Source organism: Vulpes lagopus, chromosome 12 (assembly GCF_018345385.1).
Source record: "Vulpes lagopus strain Blue_001 chromosome 12, ASM1834538v1, whole genome shotgun sequence".
Lineage (NCBI taxonomy): Eukaryota > Metazoa > Chordata > Mammalia > Carnivora > Canidae > Vulpes > Vulpes lagopus.
In genome coordinates, this window is record NC_054835.1 from 66,529,786 (window position 1) to 66,552,612 (window position 22,827).

General features: G+C 37.5%; 1 protein-coding gene across 7 annotated transcripts in view; it reads right to left on the reverse strand.

Annotated features, from left to right (window-relative positions):
- Positions 1 to 22,827, reverse strand: part of FRYL (FRY like transcription coactivator) — a 258,580-nt gene that overhangs the window by 161,633 nt on the left and 74,120 nt on the right. For 3 of the 7 annotated variants that reach the window (XM_041724312.1, XM_041724307.1, XM_041724306.1), the window contains exon 1: positions 4,895 to 5,107. The exons of 1 other annotated variant lie outside the window; for it this stretch is intronic. In XM_041724312.1, coding sequence (XP_041580246.1) covers positions 4,895 to 4,967 — 73 coding nt within the window. In that variant the 5' untranslated portion in view covers positions 4,968 to 5,107. Of the gene's footprint in view, positions 1 to 4,894; positions 5,108 to 22,827 lie in introns of those variants that run through there. 3 more of the 7 variants (XM_041724309.1, XM_041724308.1, XM_041724311.1) reach the window with 3 other exon arrangements.

Consider the following 22,827-nt stretch of genomic DNA (forward strand, 5'->3'; position numbering starts at 1 on the left):
CAATAAAACCAGGCGAGGGTGTTGGGTGTATAATGGGGTGGGTGTTCTTACTGCTTTTTCACTTATCTGAACCCCAATTTACTCTTCTATTTAAAAAAATAACACTATCTACCAATAAGTAGATAAACAAAATGTGGTATATCCATACAATGGAGTATTAGTCAATCATACAAAGTAATAAGATACTGATACATGCTACAAATAGATGAGCCTCAGAAACATGGTAAGTGAAAGAAGATGGTCACAAAACAACACCTAATAGGATTGCATTTACATGAAATGTCCAGAAGAGGCAAATCCATAGAGACAAGCAATAGATAAATAAGTATGAGGCTTCTTTTGGGGATTATAAAAATGTTCTACAACTAGAGAGTGGTGATAGTTGTACAACTTAGTTAATATACTAAAAGCTACTGAATGATACACTGTAAAAGGATGATGCTATGGTATGTAAATTATATATATGTTACATTATATCATAAACCTATTATTTCTAAAATGACAATAATAGCTTGCCCCATTAGATTTTCAAGATGCTTACAAGATATTTAATGAATGTATATACACATAATTTGACTGTGCACACATACATAATAGGTACTTACCACAACACCAGACTCATAATTACTTCAATAAATGGTAGTAGTATTATTTTAATCAAGTGACACACAAATTTTAACTAAAATTTAGATAAATGCATAATTGTGCTTTTGGGAGCTGGCATTTACTATTTTTGCAATCTAGGAAAAACATCTCTGAGCATTAAAAACTCTGAACTTTGCTCATTGTGCAAAAACCCAAGTAATTTATGCAGATTGTTTCTTAACATACCGTATCTTATTCATATTTTAATTTATAAAAACAGTGGTTAAAATGTTAATTCATCTCTTCTATGTCTATGATAACAACTTAATTTTTTGAAACACTAGCTGTCATAAAATTATATATGCAAAATAAATTCTATAAATATGTTTACAAGAGTATTATATGGATAATGCATATGTGACCTTAATTAACATTGCAGATACATAACTGGATAGATCTCAGTACTGAATCTTGCATTGTCTTATCAATTTTAGGGAACTAAGCCAATCTTTTAATGATAACATCCTCACTACACAGCTGGTTTAACAGAATGTTCCTGATTCAGTTTTTAAAAGAAGTAATGCCTAAAACTGTTGGCACAAAGACAAAATCCTGAATTTAGGCCATATGAATGTCACTTCATTGTTGTTACTGAAAGAAATAAGCTCAACTATAATCAAACTTCAGCAGCACTGCATCAACATTCCGCCAGCTAAGCAGGCCTTGAAACCAGAGGGCCTCTAATGATTAATATAAAACGTAGCATTAAAAAAAAAAAAAAAGGTAGGATTTAACAATAATACAAATCGTGGGAAATGCATCTTATAAACATGAAACATTATTATTTAATGATAAAGAATTATAACATGCACTGCTATTAAATTATGCTCAATGACAAAAATTTAATTTTCCTTTTTCCTTTTTCTTTAAAGAGAGTAGGGAAACATTTGAAATATATAGTTTATTTAATGGGAAAACAATTTGCCATTTCTATTTTTTTTAGACAAAAGCTATTAATAAATTGGGGTTTTCTCTATTCTTCCTGAGAAATTCACTAAATAGATTTTAATGCTAATTTTTAAAAATTTACTAAGGTATCATTTTATAAACTCCTGCTTTAGGAGTTACTCTCCTTAGAGACATCACTAATATAATAATAAACACATAGTAGAAGATATGTGCCATATATATGCCATATATCTATCCTTTTTCCTATTATTAGTCCATTCCAACAAAAATGACTACATCTCCAAGTTTGATCTTAGTTGCCCGCACAGCTACCAGAACTTAATCAAGCATTAAGTGTATAAAAAAGTATTAAGTATGCAAAGAACAAAAAAGACAATCTATGCCCTCCAGGAGCTTCCACTCAAGTAGTGGAGAAAGTCATGAATGAGGTGATAAGCATAATGATGATACCGTGGTGATACCATGATGTTTAAGGTGAAGACCAGAACAGATGAAGCATTAAGTATCCCATCTGGAAAGGATGAGTCTTCAAAGACAAGAAGAATTGATCGTGAAGCAGACAGAGGGCTGAAGGGGTTAAAGGAAGCGCATTCCAGGCAAAGGTAGCAGCAGATACAAAGGCATGGCATGCTCCAGGAACTGGGCAAGCACAGCAAGAAAGGAAGGCACAAAATGAGCAAGGGCTGGATGACAAAAGGTTTCATCCCATGGGGGATAAAAGACGGAGACGGGAAGAGCGGGCTTTTAAAAGGAGCCTTTGGTAGCAACATGGAAGAGGCTAAGAAGACAAAAAGGAAGCTCTGGCAATAATCCAGATGTTAATGAAGAGAGGCCTGAATCAAGTTAAGTGGCTCTGGGAACAGAAGGCAGGAGAGACTAAGGAAACTGTAGAAGGTAGGACAACACATTTTGATAAGTGGCTGGGGGCAGGGGAGTAGGGGTGGCGGGTATAGGTGGTGTATCCGTGAGAGAGGGCTGTTGATCCACACCTGCTTTCTGGCTCAGGGAGACTGTGGGTGCAGTACTGTCTACCATGGTGGGGAACATCCTGTCATTCAAAACTGAACTCAAATTCCTTTCCCTGTAAGTCTTCTCTGTCCCCTGTGGTTCCATAGGATTCCTTTGGTCTCCGTACTCCCCATTCTTGTCACATGTAACAGTCACGTGGTAAGTCATGATGCATATGCAGCACCACTCGGTTAACTTCTCACTGTTAACTTTACATGCATATTTACTCTCTGACAAAACTAGAAGCTCCTTATGAGCCAAGATCACATTTAGTGGTTTCAGTACAGTATATGCTCAATCAATGTGAGCTGATTCAAGTGCTGGATTATGAAAACAACCCCTGGAAGAGAGAGGTAACTACCGTCCTTCTCTAGGGTCTTAAAAATATTTTTATCTTCTCTCTCTCCTTTTTAAATACAATAAAGGGCCAAGGGAAGATTTTAAAAAGACTTCCACAGATACTGGTAAAAGAAAAACAGTCTCCCACTTTTGGGGCTAGAACGACCTAGTCAGGGTCTTGGTGAACAGTGAGACTTGGTGAACAGTGAGAACAGTCTCTCCTCTCCATATTAACCTATTGCTTTACAACAGTAAAAACACCTTCACAAGATGTGGACCATGACTGCCCAAGGGCAACGGGATGCCCACAAACTGAATCATTAGAGTACTAATAGCTAACGACAAAGACTTTACAAACATCTGTTTTTGGTTCACTTCTGGATTCAGGGAATGTGATTACATGAGATTTGGCTGTTGCTGGTTACAGGGTTAGGGCAATGACATGTAGAAATGTTTAAATGGTCACAAAACAAAATAACCACATAATTCACAAGTATCTAAGCAAACTAAGTTTTTACAAGTCAAGCTGCTGTGATATAATCTAATGCACTGTTCTGATACAAGAGCCCATTAGTTAGAGCTTTATTATCACTATAAACCTGTCTTACTATTTTTAAAAAGTACCTGGTAAGGATGGAGGAAGGAGGGACAAAGGGGCAAGAGAGATTAGAAACTACAGTCGGTTTTAGTAAAAATGCATTCTGTATTACCCTTTTAAGTAGTAAAAGTACTTCATTTAAATTAGTAATTACAATTCAATTATAATTCTCCCAATATTTTAATTCACTTAGAAACTTTCCTAGAACTAAGATAACTTTCTGCCATCTGGCACAACAACATATCCATATGGAAGAATTACTTACAGATCAAAAATAAAAGAAATACGGAGATTGTAAGTGCAGTATATTTGGCAAAATACAAATCTCTTCAAATTCTATTCTGTAAGGCTTTCCCTTAAGGGGTTTTCTCCCCCTATATCAACATTTGGCCTTTTACATTATTTGCTTACAAAACTATGCTAAGTAAATATTTGGGTAAAGAGTTAACTGGAAAAAATTAAATTTAGGTCTTTCATATTTTATTCAGTAGTTTGCTCAGACATCAGCAGCACAGTTGGGAGCAAGAACAACTCAGTTCTAATTCCAGTTCTTTGCCACTGTATGACCTTGGTAAAGTCACATTTTTTCCCCTATGTTTTAGTTTTCTTTGGCCAAAACAGACATTACAACAGAATCTTTGCTTGATTACTCCATTAGTTTGATATCATATTATTATGATAATTTTGACCAAAAAAACACAGATTGTGGTAATAAATCATTTCTAGAAGTGCTTTCAGGTCTTCAGAGAAAAGTACCACTGGAAAATACTAGAAATACTGAACAAAATCAGGATTTCTGCCAAATTCACATATTGGGAAGGGAGTTATGGACAACATGACAACTCAACGACATTAGTTTTACTGACCTACCTGAACTTTGAATTTGAATGTTCCTTATCAGAAAATTCACTACATACATGAAAAATCCTCATAGTAACTTCAATTACAGGAGTAGGGGAGAACTTATGAGAATTATATTAAATCATCTGATGCTTTCAGACAGCTGATGTTGCTTCAAACAAACATTCTGTCCTAACAGAACTGTGGAATAGTACTGGTATCTGAGAACCCTGCAGAGGTCGGAGTCTATCTGTCATTTCCCCCACTATGTCGGACCAATGGAGAGAAACTTTGCCAGAACCATACAAAAAATTAACAAGAAAACCAACGCTGGTCAATTTCAGTCAAAGACTATTTAACCGCCAATAGTACAACTGCCCAGTGTGTACACATCCAGATTTTCTAACCCTCTCACTGACTACCATCCAAGAAAATACTCCTCGTGTTATTTTCAACAGCTCTGATTCTATTTGGATTGGTCTAAAGGATTAGCATGCAAGGAATGGCCATGATCATACATCAGCATTTCTCCCATTTAGGAATATATATACTTACAGCTGCTGCTCCAGGACTTTAACAAGGACTTTATGCTAATTTCAAAAAACACAGAATCCTGTAGGCTCAACATTGTGTCTCAACTGGGCTGCTACAGCAGCAGCAGCAGCAGCAGCAGCAGCAGGCTCCGGTTTGTTGATCTATCTCTCCAAGCCGCTGTCCCTTCTCCTCTCCCAGGCAGCAGAGTTTTGGCCCACAGTGCTTTGGCTTCATTACCATGCAGTCTCGCAGTGACGCACAACTATAGTGGAAACGCTGCTGAATGCAGATGAACTATCCAGTTGAATAAAAGCTTACAAGTTTATTACAAGTGCCCTGAAGGACATCATCACCTTTCTTTAGGTAGGCATACACGTGGCCGCAAGAATCTTTCTCTGCTTCTGCTCCCGGGCTTATCAGTTTTGATGAGCTGTGTGTCTCGGGCTGCCTTCCCTGTAGTCACTACTGACTGCTAGTAAACACACAAGGGTAGAGCTCTGCCCTTGGATGCCAACTTTTCTCACTTAAGGGCTTAAGGAATAAAAATAAATTCAGGTCTGGCCTAAGAGCTTTAAATCTCTTCCTATAACAGCTGACCAAAAAGAAAAAAAAAAAAAAAAAAAGACTCAGGGGTATTTATCTCACTCCAGTATCAGTTTTCTCTAGGTGATTTTAGTAGTACATTCTCTTTGCCCTTCTACCTTACTACCCCCCGAGCAGTAAGCAGTGACTTTCTCAGCAGGGTTATGATACCGAGTCCATGGCCTCACTGAACCCACCAGAGAGAACGCTGGCTAAATGGGATGAAAAGATGATGTAATGAACACTGTGGCTGAGCCCCCATCGGCCCTCTAAAAACTGCTCAGCTCAGGACAAAGTTTCCTCTGCTTCATGCAACTTATTCAAAAGAGGGAATTCTGTTATAGTAATGGGATTATTTCAAAATATAGGGCCTTCTATTCTTAATATAGCACATAATTCCCCTAGAAAAGCTTACAGTTGGAATATCAATGAATAGCGAGAAATCTTCTGGTCAAATAAAATGCACATTTTCAAAACTTTATTCTATAGAAATGGTTTTGAAAACTGAAAACTGGCACTGTTAGGAGCCTATCTTGCTCTTCAAAATAGTAGGAAAATTTCATCATCAAACCCAATAAATAATATTTTATGCTACTGTCGGAAGAAAAAGGTCTTGACCTCATAATTAGTTTACTGTGACTCTGAAGGTCAATGGAGCATGTTTTTCCATATGTGGCAATATATTTGTATTGACCCATTTATGCTACTGTATCCTTCAAATATCACAAGGAATAAGTAAATTCAGTGATCAAAGTCACAACTGAATAAATTTATTTGTAGCCAAATGGCTAGGCACTGTATTAAAAGCTAAAAGAACATCCTTCCACACACTAAGAGAAAAAGATAATCCTATCCATTAAGACAAATTCAGTGGTAATAGTACTGTTGGGAGTTTCATGTAAGGTCTGTACTACTTCTGAGTAGTTTAAGAAATATGGAATAAGTGGGCCATTCCTACTCCTGAACAGATCCCAAACCTAAATTCAAGCCAGGGCTGCAAAGGCTAATCACACAGACCCCTAATACCAAAACACATTGTTTGGGTCCATATTCTTGATCGGAGACCTCTCCGAATCAGCTAAGAGCAGGGTTTCCCCTGGTCAGAGGAAACACAAATGACTCACAGTGTTACATGAATAAAGGGCATTCCACAGTCCAAAAACACTACCTCCTACATTCCATTCCTGTACATTAACAATGTATTAACAAAAGGCTCCGAGCTGTACACAGACCAGTTTAATTTTTAATTAAAGTATTCTCCAAAGTGATTTGACAATACAACCCTCTTTTCATCACAGTTGTTAACACATTAAGGGAAGAAACTGATCTAGACCCAAGCAAACTATACTATTAAATGTCAAGGTTCAGAACTGAACCATGTCAGCAAGCAGACAAGTTGGGAGGCGTACCATATTTTTTCTACCCTTATTGAGCTAAGCCTACTTAGCCTCATATAAATCTTAAAAGCTACTCAACACTATTTGGCCACAATGGCCCACCAAAGTAGCCAAAGTTCATTCCTAGCAAACCTTTAAAAAGTGTAACTAGCAAAACTGTCATAGAACACATCAGAGTATGAGAACTTTTTTGAGTGGGGGTAGAAGTTAAATAATAGGTGATTTTCTCTAAAATCCTTAAAAAAATGTATTTTCTTTTGCTTAAGTTTTGTCTATATGGATCTAAAAGAATATATCAGGGGCACCGCAGCAGCTCAGCAGGTTGTGCATCTGCCTTGGGCTTGGGTCTGATCCTAGGGTCAGATGGAGCCCAGCATCAGGCTCCCTGTTCAGCAGGGAGTCTGCTTCTCCTTCTCCCCTGCTTGTGCTGACTCTCTCGCTCTCAAATAAATTAATAAAAATCTTAAAAATAAAATTAAATAAAAGAATTTATCAGATCCTAAAGTTTCTATTATATCTAATCAGTCTGTTACTATGTATATACAACTACAGAAAATAGTTTCTCTGGGACACAGATGTATAAAATTATTTACAGGGCTTATTTTTCGAAGTTTTACTGTACATCAGGATTTCCCTATAGGCAGAGGGTGGGTGAAAAAGGCACTTTCCATTTATATGTGAAATAATTCAACAAGCCTGTTATATGGGCAAAGCCTGGGCTCTGAACTTTATTCTGAAATACAAAGGACAAAATAAGTAGTACTACTATTCCAAATAGGAATCACAAATTTACCAAAGTTTAATGAAATAAGTATTTCTTTTCTAACCCTTCCCAAAATTTTTATCACCCAAATCACTTAAATATTAATCAGAACTACATATCCACCCATAACTACATGAGCCCAACAATCCTTTTAGAAGACTAAGATAGCAGAGACCTATAGTATTCTGAATGTTTTCTTAATCCCTCAATTACAAATCATACTTTTATACACAGATAATAATATTCCCATCATTCTTCAAATGACTTCTCTATTTTTAACCTATCGATTAATCACAGAAACACAGAGCCTCGAGCTTCTTGCAAGCTTGCCAAAGACCAGTCAAAATATCAGTCTTCTATTTTATTCCTTCTATAAATTCAGAATTCTCCAAGTTGTATTATATATATACATTTTTTTATATCCTCACCATAGAAAGATAGCCATGGGTATCATTTCTCAATGGTATATACTAGGAAAAACAGAAAAGTCTACTTTGTATAACTTCCTTTAACTATATGCCTCTCTGTCTTTTAGGTTATAATAAAAGACTGCTTTTAAATGATAAGATTTAAAAAATATAAATAAAAAATAAAGTAAGATTTAGAATATTTTTAAGAATTTCACAATTTCAATATTACCAGCCTTTGTTGAGATCCCCTTTGCCTAAGCCAGATAATATAAAGCGATGCATACAAAAGATGACCATGGCAGTTCTCTTGCCCTCAAGGAGTTAGAAAGTAGGTTTGCCTCTTCCATTTAATCAATTTCCGCTTAAGTCTATGTCCTTTTCACTGGCATTTTAAGGATTCATGGAATTAGTCCCTTGCTTTATATTTCTAAGTAGAAGGAAGATAGAGGTACATTCTAATATACCAAAAGAATGTGTGCCAGGAGAAATTCTCAATAAATCCTTCAAAAATACTCCACTTAGATATAGGACCAGAACAAAATGTTCCCCAATATACAATGAAGTTTGGATTTAATGGAAAATATCATACAATTCACCGAAATTTATCCAAAAAGAAATAAAAGTCTTTAGTTATTAACATCCTTAAAAAGGGTGAAAATATAAGCATTTTATCCCTTATATTAACACTTTTTAAGGTATCTCAAAGTAATACACTGATATCCAAAACAATTATAAAATGACAAAAACCAGAAACTTGGCAAGTTCTTCTATATAAAATGTCAACCATCCCATCACTCCTAGAGGCTTCTACAGCCCTAGAAGTTTTGGCCTCTTCAAAAGTCCTTGTCTTTCCTGGAGTTTAGAAAAGAGACCGAAAGGCTTAAGGAATGGAGAGAAAGATGCTCTCAGGGCTATTAGGTAATTAATACTACACATGAAATACAAGGAAGAAAACAAAGTGGGGAAATGGAAGAAATAGGTGATGGAGATTATGGAATATACTTGTGAAGAGCCCTCGGTGATGTATGGAAGTGCTAGATCACTATCTTGTACACTTAAAACTAATATAACACTGCCAGTAAATTCCACTATACTGGAATATAAAATGAAAATAAATAATTTTTTTTAAAAAGAAGAAAAAATGGTTTAAAAATTACTTTTATTTTTCTTTGGATTCTTGTTAAGTAACACAACAAAATGTTAACAGTAATTATCTATAATTATATCAGTAATTAACATTTACTTCTTAGTGCTTTCTACTTACTTCTTATACATTTTCCAAACTTTCTACAACGCATTTAACATCTTAAAACTTCACTACATAAAGAGAGCAGGGTTCCCTCGGTAAATGGCTGGTGCCTAGAACTAGAGCACAAACACACATGATAAGCCTACAACATCTTTTCTAAGGCCAGGAAGTAGGAAAGCCTCCAAACACAAACTAAAGTAGGTGTATCAAGAGGATATGGGAGCCAACTGATAGAGCTGCCAAGAGCCAAAGCTGTAGTAATTTGAATAACAAAATAAACAATGTAGTTTTGGAACATAACCCCAAGTATAAAATAAATATCCATGAGTCTACACTGATATAAATAAATAAGTAAGTAAATAAGAGACAGGAGACAAATCTCACACTGTACAGAAGAGTTAATCTAGCAGGTCTGTTATCCTTTGACATGTTTGCTTACAAGGTCAGCTCTTAGCTAGCATTTAAGAACTTCGATTTTAAACGGCCCCACCATTCCCAGAACTAAAAAGCATGTTCACTATGCCTAAACTGTCAGTACAAACAATATTAGTTTATACTAAACATCTGCTTTCTTTCAGGGAGCCTAAAACTTGGGTATGTGCCAGGCAGCAGATGCCTATGTGACCAGTCCCAATAAAAACCCTGGGCACTGGGATCCCTGGGTGGCGCAGCGGTTTGGCGTCTGCCTTTGGCCCAGGGCGCGATCCTGGAGACCCGGAATCGAATCCCACATCAGGCTCCCGGTGCATGGAGCCTGCTTCTCCCTCTGCCTGTGTCTCTGCCTCTCTCTCTCTCTCTGTATGACTATCATAAATAAATAAAAATTATAAAAAAAAAAAAAAAAAACCCTGGGCACTGAGTCTCTGATGAATTTCTCTGATTGGTAACATTTCACCTGGAATGTTGCAGCACACTGCTGAGGAATCAGTTGCCTTCTCTATAATGCCACTGGAAGAAATTCTGGAAGCTGGCACCTGATTTCCCCTGAATTTTGCTCCATATGCCTTTTCACTTGCTAACTTGCATAGTACCTTTCTGCTGTAATAAATCACAGCTGTGAGTACAACTATATGCTGTGTCCTGTGAGTCCTTCTAATAGATCATTAAGTCTGAGAATGGTCTCATGGACCTGAGACATATTCAGAAGAAGTCCAAATAATTTATGTAGATAATTCACCCTCAAGAAGAAGGAGCATTAGTCTCAACCCTTAAAAGCATGAGCTATACTTGGTGACTTCCTTCCAAAGGGTACGATATAGAAAGCAGGGAGAAAAGAGTAATTTTATTGTTAGAGACACCTGAGATCAAGGTTTATACCATCAGTGATGAGAGTACAGAGTCTTGATATCATCATGATGAAAAGGGCACTTTACCTCTGTGCTCTTCCTACCAAAAAGCCATTACCCCAGTTTAACTATGAAAAAAAAAATTAGATAAACCTAAACTGAAGAATCTACAAATTACCAAACCAATACTCTTCAGCATTATCTAGGTAATTAAAAACAAGGAAAGCCTAAGAAACTATAATAGTTGAATACCTAGGGCATTCTGTAGATACTTCAGAAGGGCAATGGGCTAAGTACTACATTAAATCCTTCTTAACATGGTTTCAAAGGATCCAAAACAAGCCTCAAAGGATTAAGCTATCTGTGAGTACTGCCTTCAAGAACAAAGAATTACATTCATTAAAAGAATGTAACAAAATCTAGCTCTCAACAATGTCACATTTATAATATCCAGTATCCAATAAAAAATTGTATTTAAAAACTATTAAAAATTACCATTAAATTATTTGTCAAGATGTAGGAGAATGTGACCCATAAAATCAGTCATTAGAGATCTAGAAATAACAAAAATGATGGATTTAGCACATGTGCTCTTTAAAAAGCTATTATAGGGGGGCCTGGTTGGCTCAGTTGGTCAAGTGTCTGCCTTCAACTCAGGTCATGACCCCACATCTGGCTTCTTGCTCAGCAGGAAGACTGCTTCTCACTCTGCCTGCCACTCCCCCCTGCTTGTGCATTCTCTTTCTCTCAAATAAATAAATAAACAATTTTTTTAAAAAGTTATTATAAATAGGCTCAAGGACTTAAGAAAAAATAAACATAATGAGGAGAAAATAGAAGACATAAGAAGCAGACTCAAAGGACACCAGAGCGGCTCAGTGGTTGAGCATCTGCCTTCAGCTCATGGCATGGTCTTGGAGTCCTGGTATCAAGTTCTGCATCAGACTCCCCACAGGGAGCCCACTTCACCCTCTGCCTATGTCTCTGCCTCTCTCTCTCTCTGTCTCTCATGAACAAATAAATAAAATCTTAAAAAAAAAAGAAAGAAAGAAAAAAGTAGACTCAAATAGAACTTTGAAAGGTAAAATACAATCTATCCATAACAATAAATTCACTGGATGTGACCAACAAAAGATTAGATTTGGGGGAGGAAAAAAAATCAGTAAACTTGAAGAAATGGAAATAAGTGAAGAAATGGATCCAAAGTGAAGTGCAGATGACAAAACAATAGAAAAAAGAATGCTCAAAGCCTCAGTGATTTTTGGAACAACACCAAACAGCCCAACTTATGTGTAATTGAAATCTGAGATGAATGAACAGAAAATACTCTTTGAAGAAATAATAAAAAACTTTCTAAAATTGAGGAAGACTATAAACCTACAAATCTAAAACTGTTATCAAACCTGAAGCAAGAATAAATATACATACAAGAATAAAAACAAAAAAAAAAAACCCATGCTAAGAGACACCATAATCAAACTGTCAATAACCAATGACAAAAAAAAATCTTAAAAGCAGTCAAAGAAAATAGTATATTACATATAGAGGAAAAGGAAAAGTCAACACAGATGTTTCAGCTGAAACTATACAAGGCTCTATCCTGGGCACTAAGTCTATAATGAGTTTCTCTGGTTGGTAACATTTCACCCATAATGATATTGCTGAAAAGCTTCAATCATAAAACCAATAACCTACAATTTGTTTTGACAAATTTTACTTACTTATTCATGAGAGAGAGAGAGAGAGAGAAAGAGCGAGAGTGCACAAGCAGGGAGAGGGGCAGAGGGAGAGAAGAACACAGGAAGAGGGAGAAGCTGACTCCCCACTGAGCAGGGAGCCCTGCTCCATCCCAGGACCCAGGGAGCATGACCTGAGTCCAAGGCAGTCGCTTAACCGACTGAGCTACCCAGGCAGCCCAATCAATAATTCTATACCCAGTGAAAATATCTTATAAAGATAAAAGCAAAACTTTTCTAAGACAGAGAAAATTGAAAAGAGTCTGTCACCAACAGATTTGCATACAAAAATGTTAAAGGAAGTTCTTCAGGCAGTAATAAGATTATATAAAATGAAAACCTGAGTTCACATAATTGATGAGGAATGCCAGAAAGAAAGAGACCCTTTCTTTCTCATTTTAAGTTTCTTTAAGTTAATTGCTTAAAGCAGAAGCGGTTAACATACTGTCAGGTCTATAACATATGTAAAAATAAAAAATGTGACTACAATAGCACAAAGGATAGAGGGGAGAAACAGAAGTATAACATTTTAGGATCTTACATTATATAGTAAATATTATGCTATAATTTGAAAGTAGACTGGGATAAGCTGAACTTCATTTTGTAAACTCTGGACCAACTAGTTTAAAAAAGAAGAGTTTTTTTTTAGAAAGTCAATAGTGAAATTATAATACTAAAAAAATACAATTAATTCAAAAGAAGGCAACAAAAGGGGGAGAAAAAACAAAACAGATGGGACAAATAGAAAATAATAACAAGATACATTGAAGCCCAACCATATCACTAATTACATATCAATTGTCTAAACACTGTTTGGAAGCACCATGCCAAGTGCTAAATGAGAATTTAGTAAATAAAACAGATCTTTGTGCCCTTGGGAAGGTTACGATACAATGGTGCAGATAAAGAGTGGGGGGGGGGCAGGGGAGTGGTGAGTCCCTACATACAAACATGCAAATAAAAATTACAAATTGTGATTGGGGATGTGAAAGCAATAAATTGGGTCTCCTAACACAGAAAAACAGACGAGGTCCTGCTGAGTTCATGTGGTCAGGGATGGCCACTCCAAGGGGAAGAAATTGAATCTCAAATCTGTTCAGCAGGGTCTCTCCTAAAGAATGAATCTTTGCTTAAACCCAAAAAGGAAAATAGATTAAAATCAAAGTAACTCTGGTTGACCAAGGATTAGGGTACCAACGTCATACCCACTCTTTTTCTTTCACTTAAGGTTTGCAATGAAATACCCAGAGGGCTCCAAGAAATACTGAAATCGTTAACTGGATATTGTAGAAGAGCTCTGAGCAGAAACAAGGGGAGACAGACCAGTTGTCTGGTGAGGTGGAGAATGGACTTGAGGAGAACCTCCCCTGAAGAGAAAGACAGTGACTAAAATAATCCCTAGTACACTTAAGTAGTTAGGGAAAAAGCAATAAAGACAGGAATGAGAGATTCCAATTTTTTCCTACCAGATACTTCTTGTTGGTGACTAATAGGATGATGGGGGTGGGGGGAATAAGGCTGAAATACTTAAAAGTGAACCTGAGCTTTACTAGTGACTGTGTGGACTGTGGCACTGAACATGGAATAGCCAGACATATGTCACACCAAGAAGAGCTCAGTCTAGATCAATCCAAAGTACAAAAGCGACGTCAGGACTATAGATAGGAGGAAGATACAGACAGAAGAAAGCAGACAGACCCCACCAGCTCTCTCACTGTCCTCTCCGTTGATGGAGGGGGAGGAGGGAGGACAAATTCATTATTTTCAAGTACCTGCCAGCCAGCAATAACCATAAATTAATGGATTTACCTGAAGTGAAGAAAAATCAAACCAAACAGAGAGAGAGAGAGACACAGACAGACAGGCAATAATTCAAATACAGCACTATGAAAGAGCCAACAAAATAAGCAAGTCAGTAATGAAGGGAATCTGCTCCTGAAACGGACCGGACCAGAATTCCATCTAGGTTTCTGGGTAGTAAGGTGTCAGGTTTTGTCCACATTAACTGCTTATTTTAGGAATGTAAATCAAGTTTCTGAATTAATAGTTATAAAAGGTTTTCTAATAAAGGTAAGTTTTATACAAATGTCACAGACTGAACCAACGCATCAATATATTCACAAATTAGCAACATGAAATCTATAAAGAAGCATTTTAACTACACTCTATCATTTTGGGAGTGGTTACCTATGAAGCAATTATATAACTTGTGTATGCTGTAAGGTACAATTACTGTTACCTTCCCAACATGAGATATTTATTAATAGTCCAACTTGTTCTTAGCTTTTGGTTTATTTTTATATATTTCACCCATTAAAAAAAATTGCTTCCTCTGCTTAAAATGAAACAGCCCAGACCCTGTAATCATACTTTCTTGTCTTCACAAACCATACCAATTTGCTATTACGTGGTCCAGTGCTAAGATATTATTATTTCTTGAATGAAAATAAAAGTTTGTGAATATATTTAAAATTGATTCCTGAGATCCTTATCTGGACATGAGAAATTATTTTCAATTGCCTGAAATAATTTTTAAAGATACTGTTAATAAAAACTCAGATTTAGAATTTTATAGGGATGCCTGGCTGGCTCAGTTGGAAGAGCATGCAACTCTTGATCTTTGGGTCATAGCAGTTTGAGTCCCGTGTTGGGTATGGAGATGGCTTGAAATAAACAAAACCTTAAAAAATAATTAAAAAATAAAATTTTCCATTCTAAAGGCTACTCGTTATTAGATTTGTATTTTTGGGCAGCCTGGGTGGCTCAGTGGTTTAGCACCGCCTTCAGCCCAGGGTGTGATCCTGAAGACCAGGGATCGAGTCCCACATGAGGCTCCCTGCATGGAGTCTGCTTCTCCCTCGGCCTGTGTCTCTGTCGCTCTCTCTCTCTCTGTCTCTCATGAATAAATAAAGTAAAAAATATTATAGATTTGTATTTTTTTTTTACAATACACATAATGTATACTCACTGGCCCCCAACAAACTACAATTGCTATTACTAAGACGCTGTCACTGTCAATATATATTGTAAGATGTATTGGGAAGAAAAGGGTATTCCATGCATTATAATCGGTCAATCCTACCGGCAAAGGCTAGATAAAATTCTATAAGCTATGAATAGGGTGAACACAAAGTGACCAAAACCAGACTTTGAGCCCAAAAGTAGGCCCCATTAATGATGTGCCAAAACTGGCCAGGGTCTACAGAGACCTATGGTCACCGTACCCATGAAGCACCCATTACCAAGTAAAGGCTCAATATTTCCTGCCAACACCCACCTTTCTGGATTTTTCCTGCACTGCCAGTAGCGTGAACATTTTCAATCAACTACAAGTGTTCATCATTAAAGCCACCTTTGATAGCATTCTTAGTTTCACAACAAAGGGGTGAGTCAGCAAGGCTGCCACGAAACAGAGTCAAAAACAGAAAAGGAAAGGTGTCAACTGCACGGGGAACCAAATGTACAGACAAAAACCACACTTAGCAAGCAGAATGCCAGTAAGGGCAGGGAGAAAAGATGAAAAGATCATCCAACAGAATTAAATGGGCAAGCCCAAAACACAAAAAACATTTCTGCACGAGTAACCTTAACATATACTGTGTCAAAGGAATTTGGAAAAACCTGCCTTCTTAATCTTTACATTCTTTAAAGCCCCCACTCTAAACCCAGTAAATCAGAATCCACATTTTTGTAAGTTCCCTAGGTCACTCTCAAGCACATTAAAGTTTAAGAAGAGTTACTTTAAAATATACTAATATAAAAACATCATTATCTTGTTTATGCCATTTTTAGCACACATCTATACTTATTTAAAAATAGAAATTGGAAGGGAGGCTGGGTGCCTCAGTTGGTTAAGCATCTGACTCTTGATCTAGGCTCAGGTCTTGATCCCAGGGTCGTGAGTTCAAGCCCCCACTGTGCTCCACACTAGGCGTGGAGCCTACTTTAAAAAAAAAAAAATAGGTGATTAGGAAAATTTAGAGGCGCAAGAAATAAATTCTCTATATTCCTTACAAAGAACTTTTCAGTTTTTTTTTAAGTTTCTTTATCAAGTAGGCTAGAAGTATATACTGACTTAGACTTCTTGAGAACAGTGTAAGAGGATCATCACACAGCTTACATAGTCTTAATAGTTTAGAAACAAAAAGCTATCAAAAATCTAAGAAAAAGAAGAATTTAGGATTCAGTTATGGTGACTATAATTTACATTTGATAGTTTATCTTTAACAATTTAAATGAATAAATCAAATGATGGATGTTCACGTTACTGATACAGAACTTAGAAAAATTCTAAACAAGACTGATCCTTATCTTAACTGTCATCTTTCTACAAAGAATCACCTGAGGTTATCTATGGACCTTTCTAGCTAATTTATTCTTTTAAATAACAATAAAAAATGACGAGGTTTAATAAATTTGATGATTAAAACAGACAAAATGTGTATTCTATTCACATATATGGTAGGATGGAGTGAGAGAGATGGGGGGGGAGGTATAGGTTATAGCCTAATGAACAGGGAGTTCCCATGCGGAAAGACTAAAACAAAACGACTGATAAAAGCAACCATTTCAGAATTCATGAGGATACGAAGGGCATACGGGAAATGTAATAAGCCAACAACTGTTATCTTTAAAGAATAAACCATCTGGCCTTCCACAAACAGTCGGTGAGTCACAGATTTTTTTTTTTTTTAAACTGGAGAGACTTTAAAGATCACATAACATAACCCATAAAATTTTACATGAGACAACTGAAGCCCAGAGAGGACAAGTGACACAGCTGGATCCGGAATTGAATCAACAAATATTTATTGGACATGTACTATCGATAAAACACTATTCCAAGGGCTATAGAAAATACAAATAAGTATGACGTTAGATCCCTTCTTCAAATGGATCCCTTCCATTCTCTGCTTCCCAGGTAAGTTCCCTGCCCTCTGATGTTAGCAATATTCTTTTCCATATTCTAGTTTAGGGGTCTGAATGTTTTGGCCCACAGGCCAAGTCCAGTTCATCACCTATTTCTGTAAATGGACTTTTACTGGAACACAGCCACACACATTTGTTTGCGTATCATCTGGGCTCCTTTTGCTCTAGGAAGTCAGAGCTAAGTAGCTGTGACAGAGAGTCGAGGCCTACAAAACTTAAAATATTTACTATCGGGGCCCTTTACGGAAAAGGCTTGCTGACCTATGCCCTAGAACATTGTTTGCACGATTTGAGGATTTGGGGGGAGAGGGGGGTTTGGTTTGTTTTCATGTGGAAGCTACTGTGAAAGGTTAGTTTTGCCTCAGGAACCACTGGCTACTGAGCACTGTGCTAGATGGTTTTGAAGGAAAAGTCAATCGGCTAAATATGGCGACTGACAGCAGCTCTCAGGGACAAGTGAAAACGTGCTCTGGTACACAGAGGACAGGAACCAAGGGAGAGAGGACTCCAAAATCCAACGAACTTTTACTCGCTGCTTCCTAAGTTCCTGCCATTGGGCTAACCTCTGGGGCTCCCCACAGAAGTAAGATCAACTCCCTTCACAAAGAACTCACCATCTGGTAAGAAGAAACAGTACTTTTACATTAAATGGAATAACGAAGCTGGTGGACAGTGAGGTAGAGTCCTGATGCAAAGAATACCTGACTGAGGTTGAGGCTGAGGGAAATGATTTAGACCCAAGCGTGGCCATGCCGAGGCCTCTGTGACCCCTGCAGAGCTCCAGACCCAGGACCTGGCCAGGACCAGAAGCTGAGATCCACGGCGGCCTCCACCCAAAGGCTCCCACTTGTATGTGGGTGGAGTCAACCCTTGGCCCTTATGCTGCTTCCAGAACTCCTTTTATGGCACACTCCTTTTATTTTTTTGTTTAACTTTTTCCAGTATATTCCTTTAGTTACATTTTAAACTTACATTCAGCTTTAGTCATCTGCACCTCTTCTACATTTTTCTAACATCATCTTCACTGTTTTCTTAATGTTTTCTGATATAGATACTATCTATTATCTTATTCACCTTTTTATGCCTCTATTATTTTGGGTTATTTTGCCTACTATTTAGTTATATATTTTCTTTATCTACTTTGTTTCAGCTATTTTATCCTAGATACAATACCTTCAATGGATAGGAGGAACTGTGGTATTTTAACAACTAGTATCACTGTACCAGTGCACACTGGATGAGGATCAGTTCTGTGATCTAGAAGCAGAACAGAAAACAGGGAAAGAGGGGAAGCTATTCCAGGCCCTTCAGAAAGGGAGACAGAAGCATCTTTATTTCAATTACGTTTCTTGCAGGTCCTTTCTAAAGGCCATGGGAGTGAAGCCCTGACCCTAACTCAAGCCATACCTAACTGTGCCAACTTTAAAGAATATACATCCACGAAACTTGAGGAGATGGTCTAAAACGATCTTCCTCGTGAAGTGTTAGGCTGACTCTAAAAATGACCGAGAGCAACCGTGAAGCCGTGGTGCTGCGTTAACTGCTAAAAACCTTTGTATCTGAACCACACAACCTTTTTGGCAGTGGTTATCTGGAGGAGCACATGCTGTGGACAAAGAAGGAAGCACAAGAAAAAGCACTGCAGCTCAAGCTCCTGGGAACTGTCATGTGGCTATAAATCACAAGCTAAAGTTTTTGGAGTTATGCACAATAAAAGACCTAGATCCAAATTCCTAGAGTATTTTCAACAATGCAATGGATCCAAGGATAAATTCTAGTTCTACGTGACTCATCTACCTCCAAGTTCAAAACTCCAAAACGCTGGGCAAATAATAAAAGCCACCAAATATTAAACTATGTGTCAATCCTGCTGTCATGTTTTATAATCTCAAAAACAATTCCACAAAAGGAGCTATCCTTTCACCCTGATAGGTGAGGTTCAGTGGCCTGGAGAGACGAGGTAACCCATGCAAGGACACACAGCCAGTCACCGGGCGACCTTGGCTCAGTCCGGGTCAAAGCCCACTCCACTCCTCTCTGGGTCGTCCATCCTCCACTGCCTCCTTCCTACACCACCTGGAGGTCTTCCTGCTAGCTCTCCTCCATCTAGATGCAGAGAAGGTGTGAACATAATATCCAGTGAGGCTTCTTCTATGCCCTCCAACGATTATAGCCTGAAAAGTACTCCAAGAGCTCTCTTAAGTCAGGGACGCTGCTTGATTCCATGACACTATGAAGCCCAGTGCTTCTAAATCCCACTTGTACAAGCATGAAAAACTCTTGAACCTCTTCACATATTTACACAAAGTATTATTTGGGTCAGGCTAGAAATTCCAGAGCAGATGGATTATCACCTGGAGCTCAGGTTCTTCCCACACACTGCCTTGCCCACCATCCTTTTTATCACACTTCAGAATTCCAGACAATTCTCCCATCCCCGTATGTCTGTTCTCACTACAAGCTAGAGAAGTGCTAGAAGAAAACCTCATCTCCGTTATCTCCCAGGACTTCCTCTAAACTCCATAATAATAGTCCAGTCTCTGAGGAAGACTTCAATTGCTCATCACCTATCTCATTCCCTCCTAAAAGGAAACTAGCCTGCCATGATGTTCCTCTACCCAGTATGGGATGGGGGGGTGGGGGGGGGGGCAAACACAAATGAGCTATTCTGGACATAGGAAATCTGACCACTGAGAGCAATGGTTCTGCAAAAACAAAACTGGAAAGATCACTCAATTAAGATTACCTTAATTAGGTAATCCAGTTAGTAGCAGCTCCCCTTTTTCTTTACTGGTCAAATAAAGAGTAGCCTTTAAAAACTCAACCAAGGGGATCCCTGGATGGCTCAGCGGTTTGGTGCCTGCCTTCGGCCCAGGGCATGGCCCTGGAGTCTTGGAATCGAGTCCCACGTCGGGCTCCCTGCATAGCGCCTGCTTCTCCCTTTGCCTGTGTCTCTGCCTCTCTCTCCCCCTCTCTGAATGAATAAATAAATAAAATCTTTTAAAAAAATAAAAATTAAAAAAATAAATAAAATAAAAAATAAAAACTCAACCAAGAGGCATTTGGAATTTTATACTAAGTGCTACATTCTGATTTATCCCTGCTAGTGAGCCCTGCTGAATAATACCTCAAGAGAGGTATACCGGTATACTATTTAAATGTTTATTATCCCACGGAGTCATTAACACTTTGTAATGAAATGGAATGGTATCCCAATGCGTGTCTCTTAATTGTTTTTGTAAAAGTCCCATGTAACAGCTATCCACTTCTTCAGCTGATGTAACCAGAGTGTTATAAAAATCATCATCAACTGTTTGTTAAAGTGAAACACCAGATCTCAGAGTAATGCTTTATGGGACGCCTGGGTGGCTCAATGGTTGAGCATCTGCCTTTGGTTCAGGGCATGATCCCTGGGTGCTGGGATCCAGTTTCGCTTCAGGATCCCCGCAGGGAACCTGCTTCTCCCTCTGCCTGTCTCTGTCTCTGTCTCTCTCTCTCTGCTTTACATATGCATACACTGCTGAGCACAAAACTAAAGGCTGAACGACTTACAAATTTAAAATTATGACACACCTAACCATCAGTGCCTCAGCTCTACTTTATCCACCAAAGTAAGAGCATGAAAACTTACTTCTTACCAGTACACTGTAAATCCAACATATCCTTCTTAAAGATCCTTCCCCTTTCTTTTACATATTTGACAAAATATATGGCTTCTCATAAATATGAACTCATTTTTTTTAAATGACAAGAGAGGGAATCCCTAGGTGGCTCAGCAGTTTAGCGCCTGCCTTCGGCCCAAGACGTGATGCTGGAGTCCTGGATCGAGTCCCACATGAGGCTCCCTGCATGCAGCCTGCTTCTTCCTCTGCCTGTGTCTCTGCCTCTCTATCATGAATAAGTAAAAAAAATCTTTAAAAGTAAGTAAGTAAGTAAATAAATAAATAAATAAATAAATAAATAAATAAATAAAATCTTAAAAAAAAAAAAGAAAGAAAATCTTCCATTTTTAATTAACAATAAGTTGGCAACTAATCCAAGTACAAAGCTATGAGATTTAAAAAAAGAAATAGTTCCTTCTTTGCATTAGTGATATGAGATCTCTTCATAGTCTTGATTTCTCCTTTCATTACATGAACAAAACTGTAACACCCCTTAAAAGAACCGTATCCAGTCATATTTGCAAAACTTCTGGGTAAACTACTGTATTATCTCTATCTCAGAACCACCAGTAAACAGGAAGTAAAATTCATTCAAGCTGAGTTCCAAGCAACCTATTTGCACACTGCTGCGAATCATGTGTGTCTTATTCTCTTGTACAATATAAATTTAGTATCAAATCTTGAGATTCAAGAAAAGGAATTTGATCAGTAAATTTAAGAACCAAACATTAATATGCTTTACATATGCATACACTGCTGAGCACAAAACTAAAGGCTGAACGACTTACAAATTTAAAATTATGACACACCTAACCATCAGTGCCTCAGCTCTACTTCTTAAAATATTCGGGTAACTTAATATGTAAAGGAAAAATGAAAAAAAAAATCTATCAAAAGCAAAGAAAAATTTTCAAGATATCAACAACCCTGCACCTCCCACAAAATTCTATGCATTTTTTTTGTTAAGGAAACCCTAAGTATCTATAAACACTTCAGAGTTTAAAGTAGCAAGTAAATTTCTCTATATTTCAGACTAGCTTATTTTCAATTGATTCTCTCATGAAAGTATAGTTACCTATCCATATTACAATCTTGTCTACTACCCTTTAGAGATTAAATATTCCAGGGCAGCCCGGGTGGCTCAGCGGCTTAGTGCCACCTTCAGCCCAGGGCATGATCCTGGAGACCCAGGATTGAGTCCCACATCAGGCTCCCTTGCATGGAGCCTGCTTCTTCCTCTGCCTGTGTCTCTGACCCTCTCTCTCTCTCTCTCTCTCTCTCTGTCTCTCATGAATAAATAAATAAAATCTTAAAAAAAAAAAAGAAAGAAAATCTTCCATTTTTAATTAACAATAAGTTGGCAACTAATCCAAGTACAAAGCTATGAGATTTAAAAAAAGAAATAGTTCCTTCTTTGCATTAGTGATATGAGATCTCTTCATAGTCTTGATTTCTCCTTTCATTACATGAACAAAACTGTAACACCCCTTAAAAGAACCGTATCCAGTCATATTTGCAAAACTTCTGGGTAAACTACTGTATTATCTCTATCTCAGAACCACCAGTAAACAGGAAGTAAAATTCATTCAAGCTGAGTTCCAAGCAACCTATTTGCACACTGCTGCGAATCATGTGTGTCTTATTCTCTTGTACAATATAAATTTAGTATCAAATCTTGAGATTCAAGAAAAGGAATTTGATCAGTAAATTTAAGAACCAAACATTTAAAGACCATGTCTCTCTACAGAAATTGCCAAAGAAATCCTGTCATTAATTTTAAGTCGCTCCATGAAGCTGAATTTTATTCTCAAAGAGAAAAATTGAGCAAAAGTTATCCTGCAAAGAACTTGCAGCCTCTGAAATTTTAGGCAACAGATTTTTCAGTACTCCATGAATCTGCTTTGCTTTGATCGTCATTGGTAAAAAGATACTATAGAAAA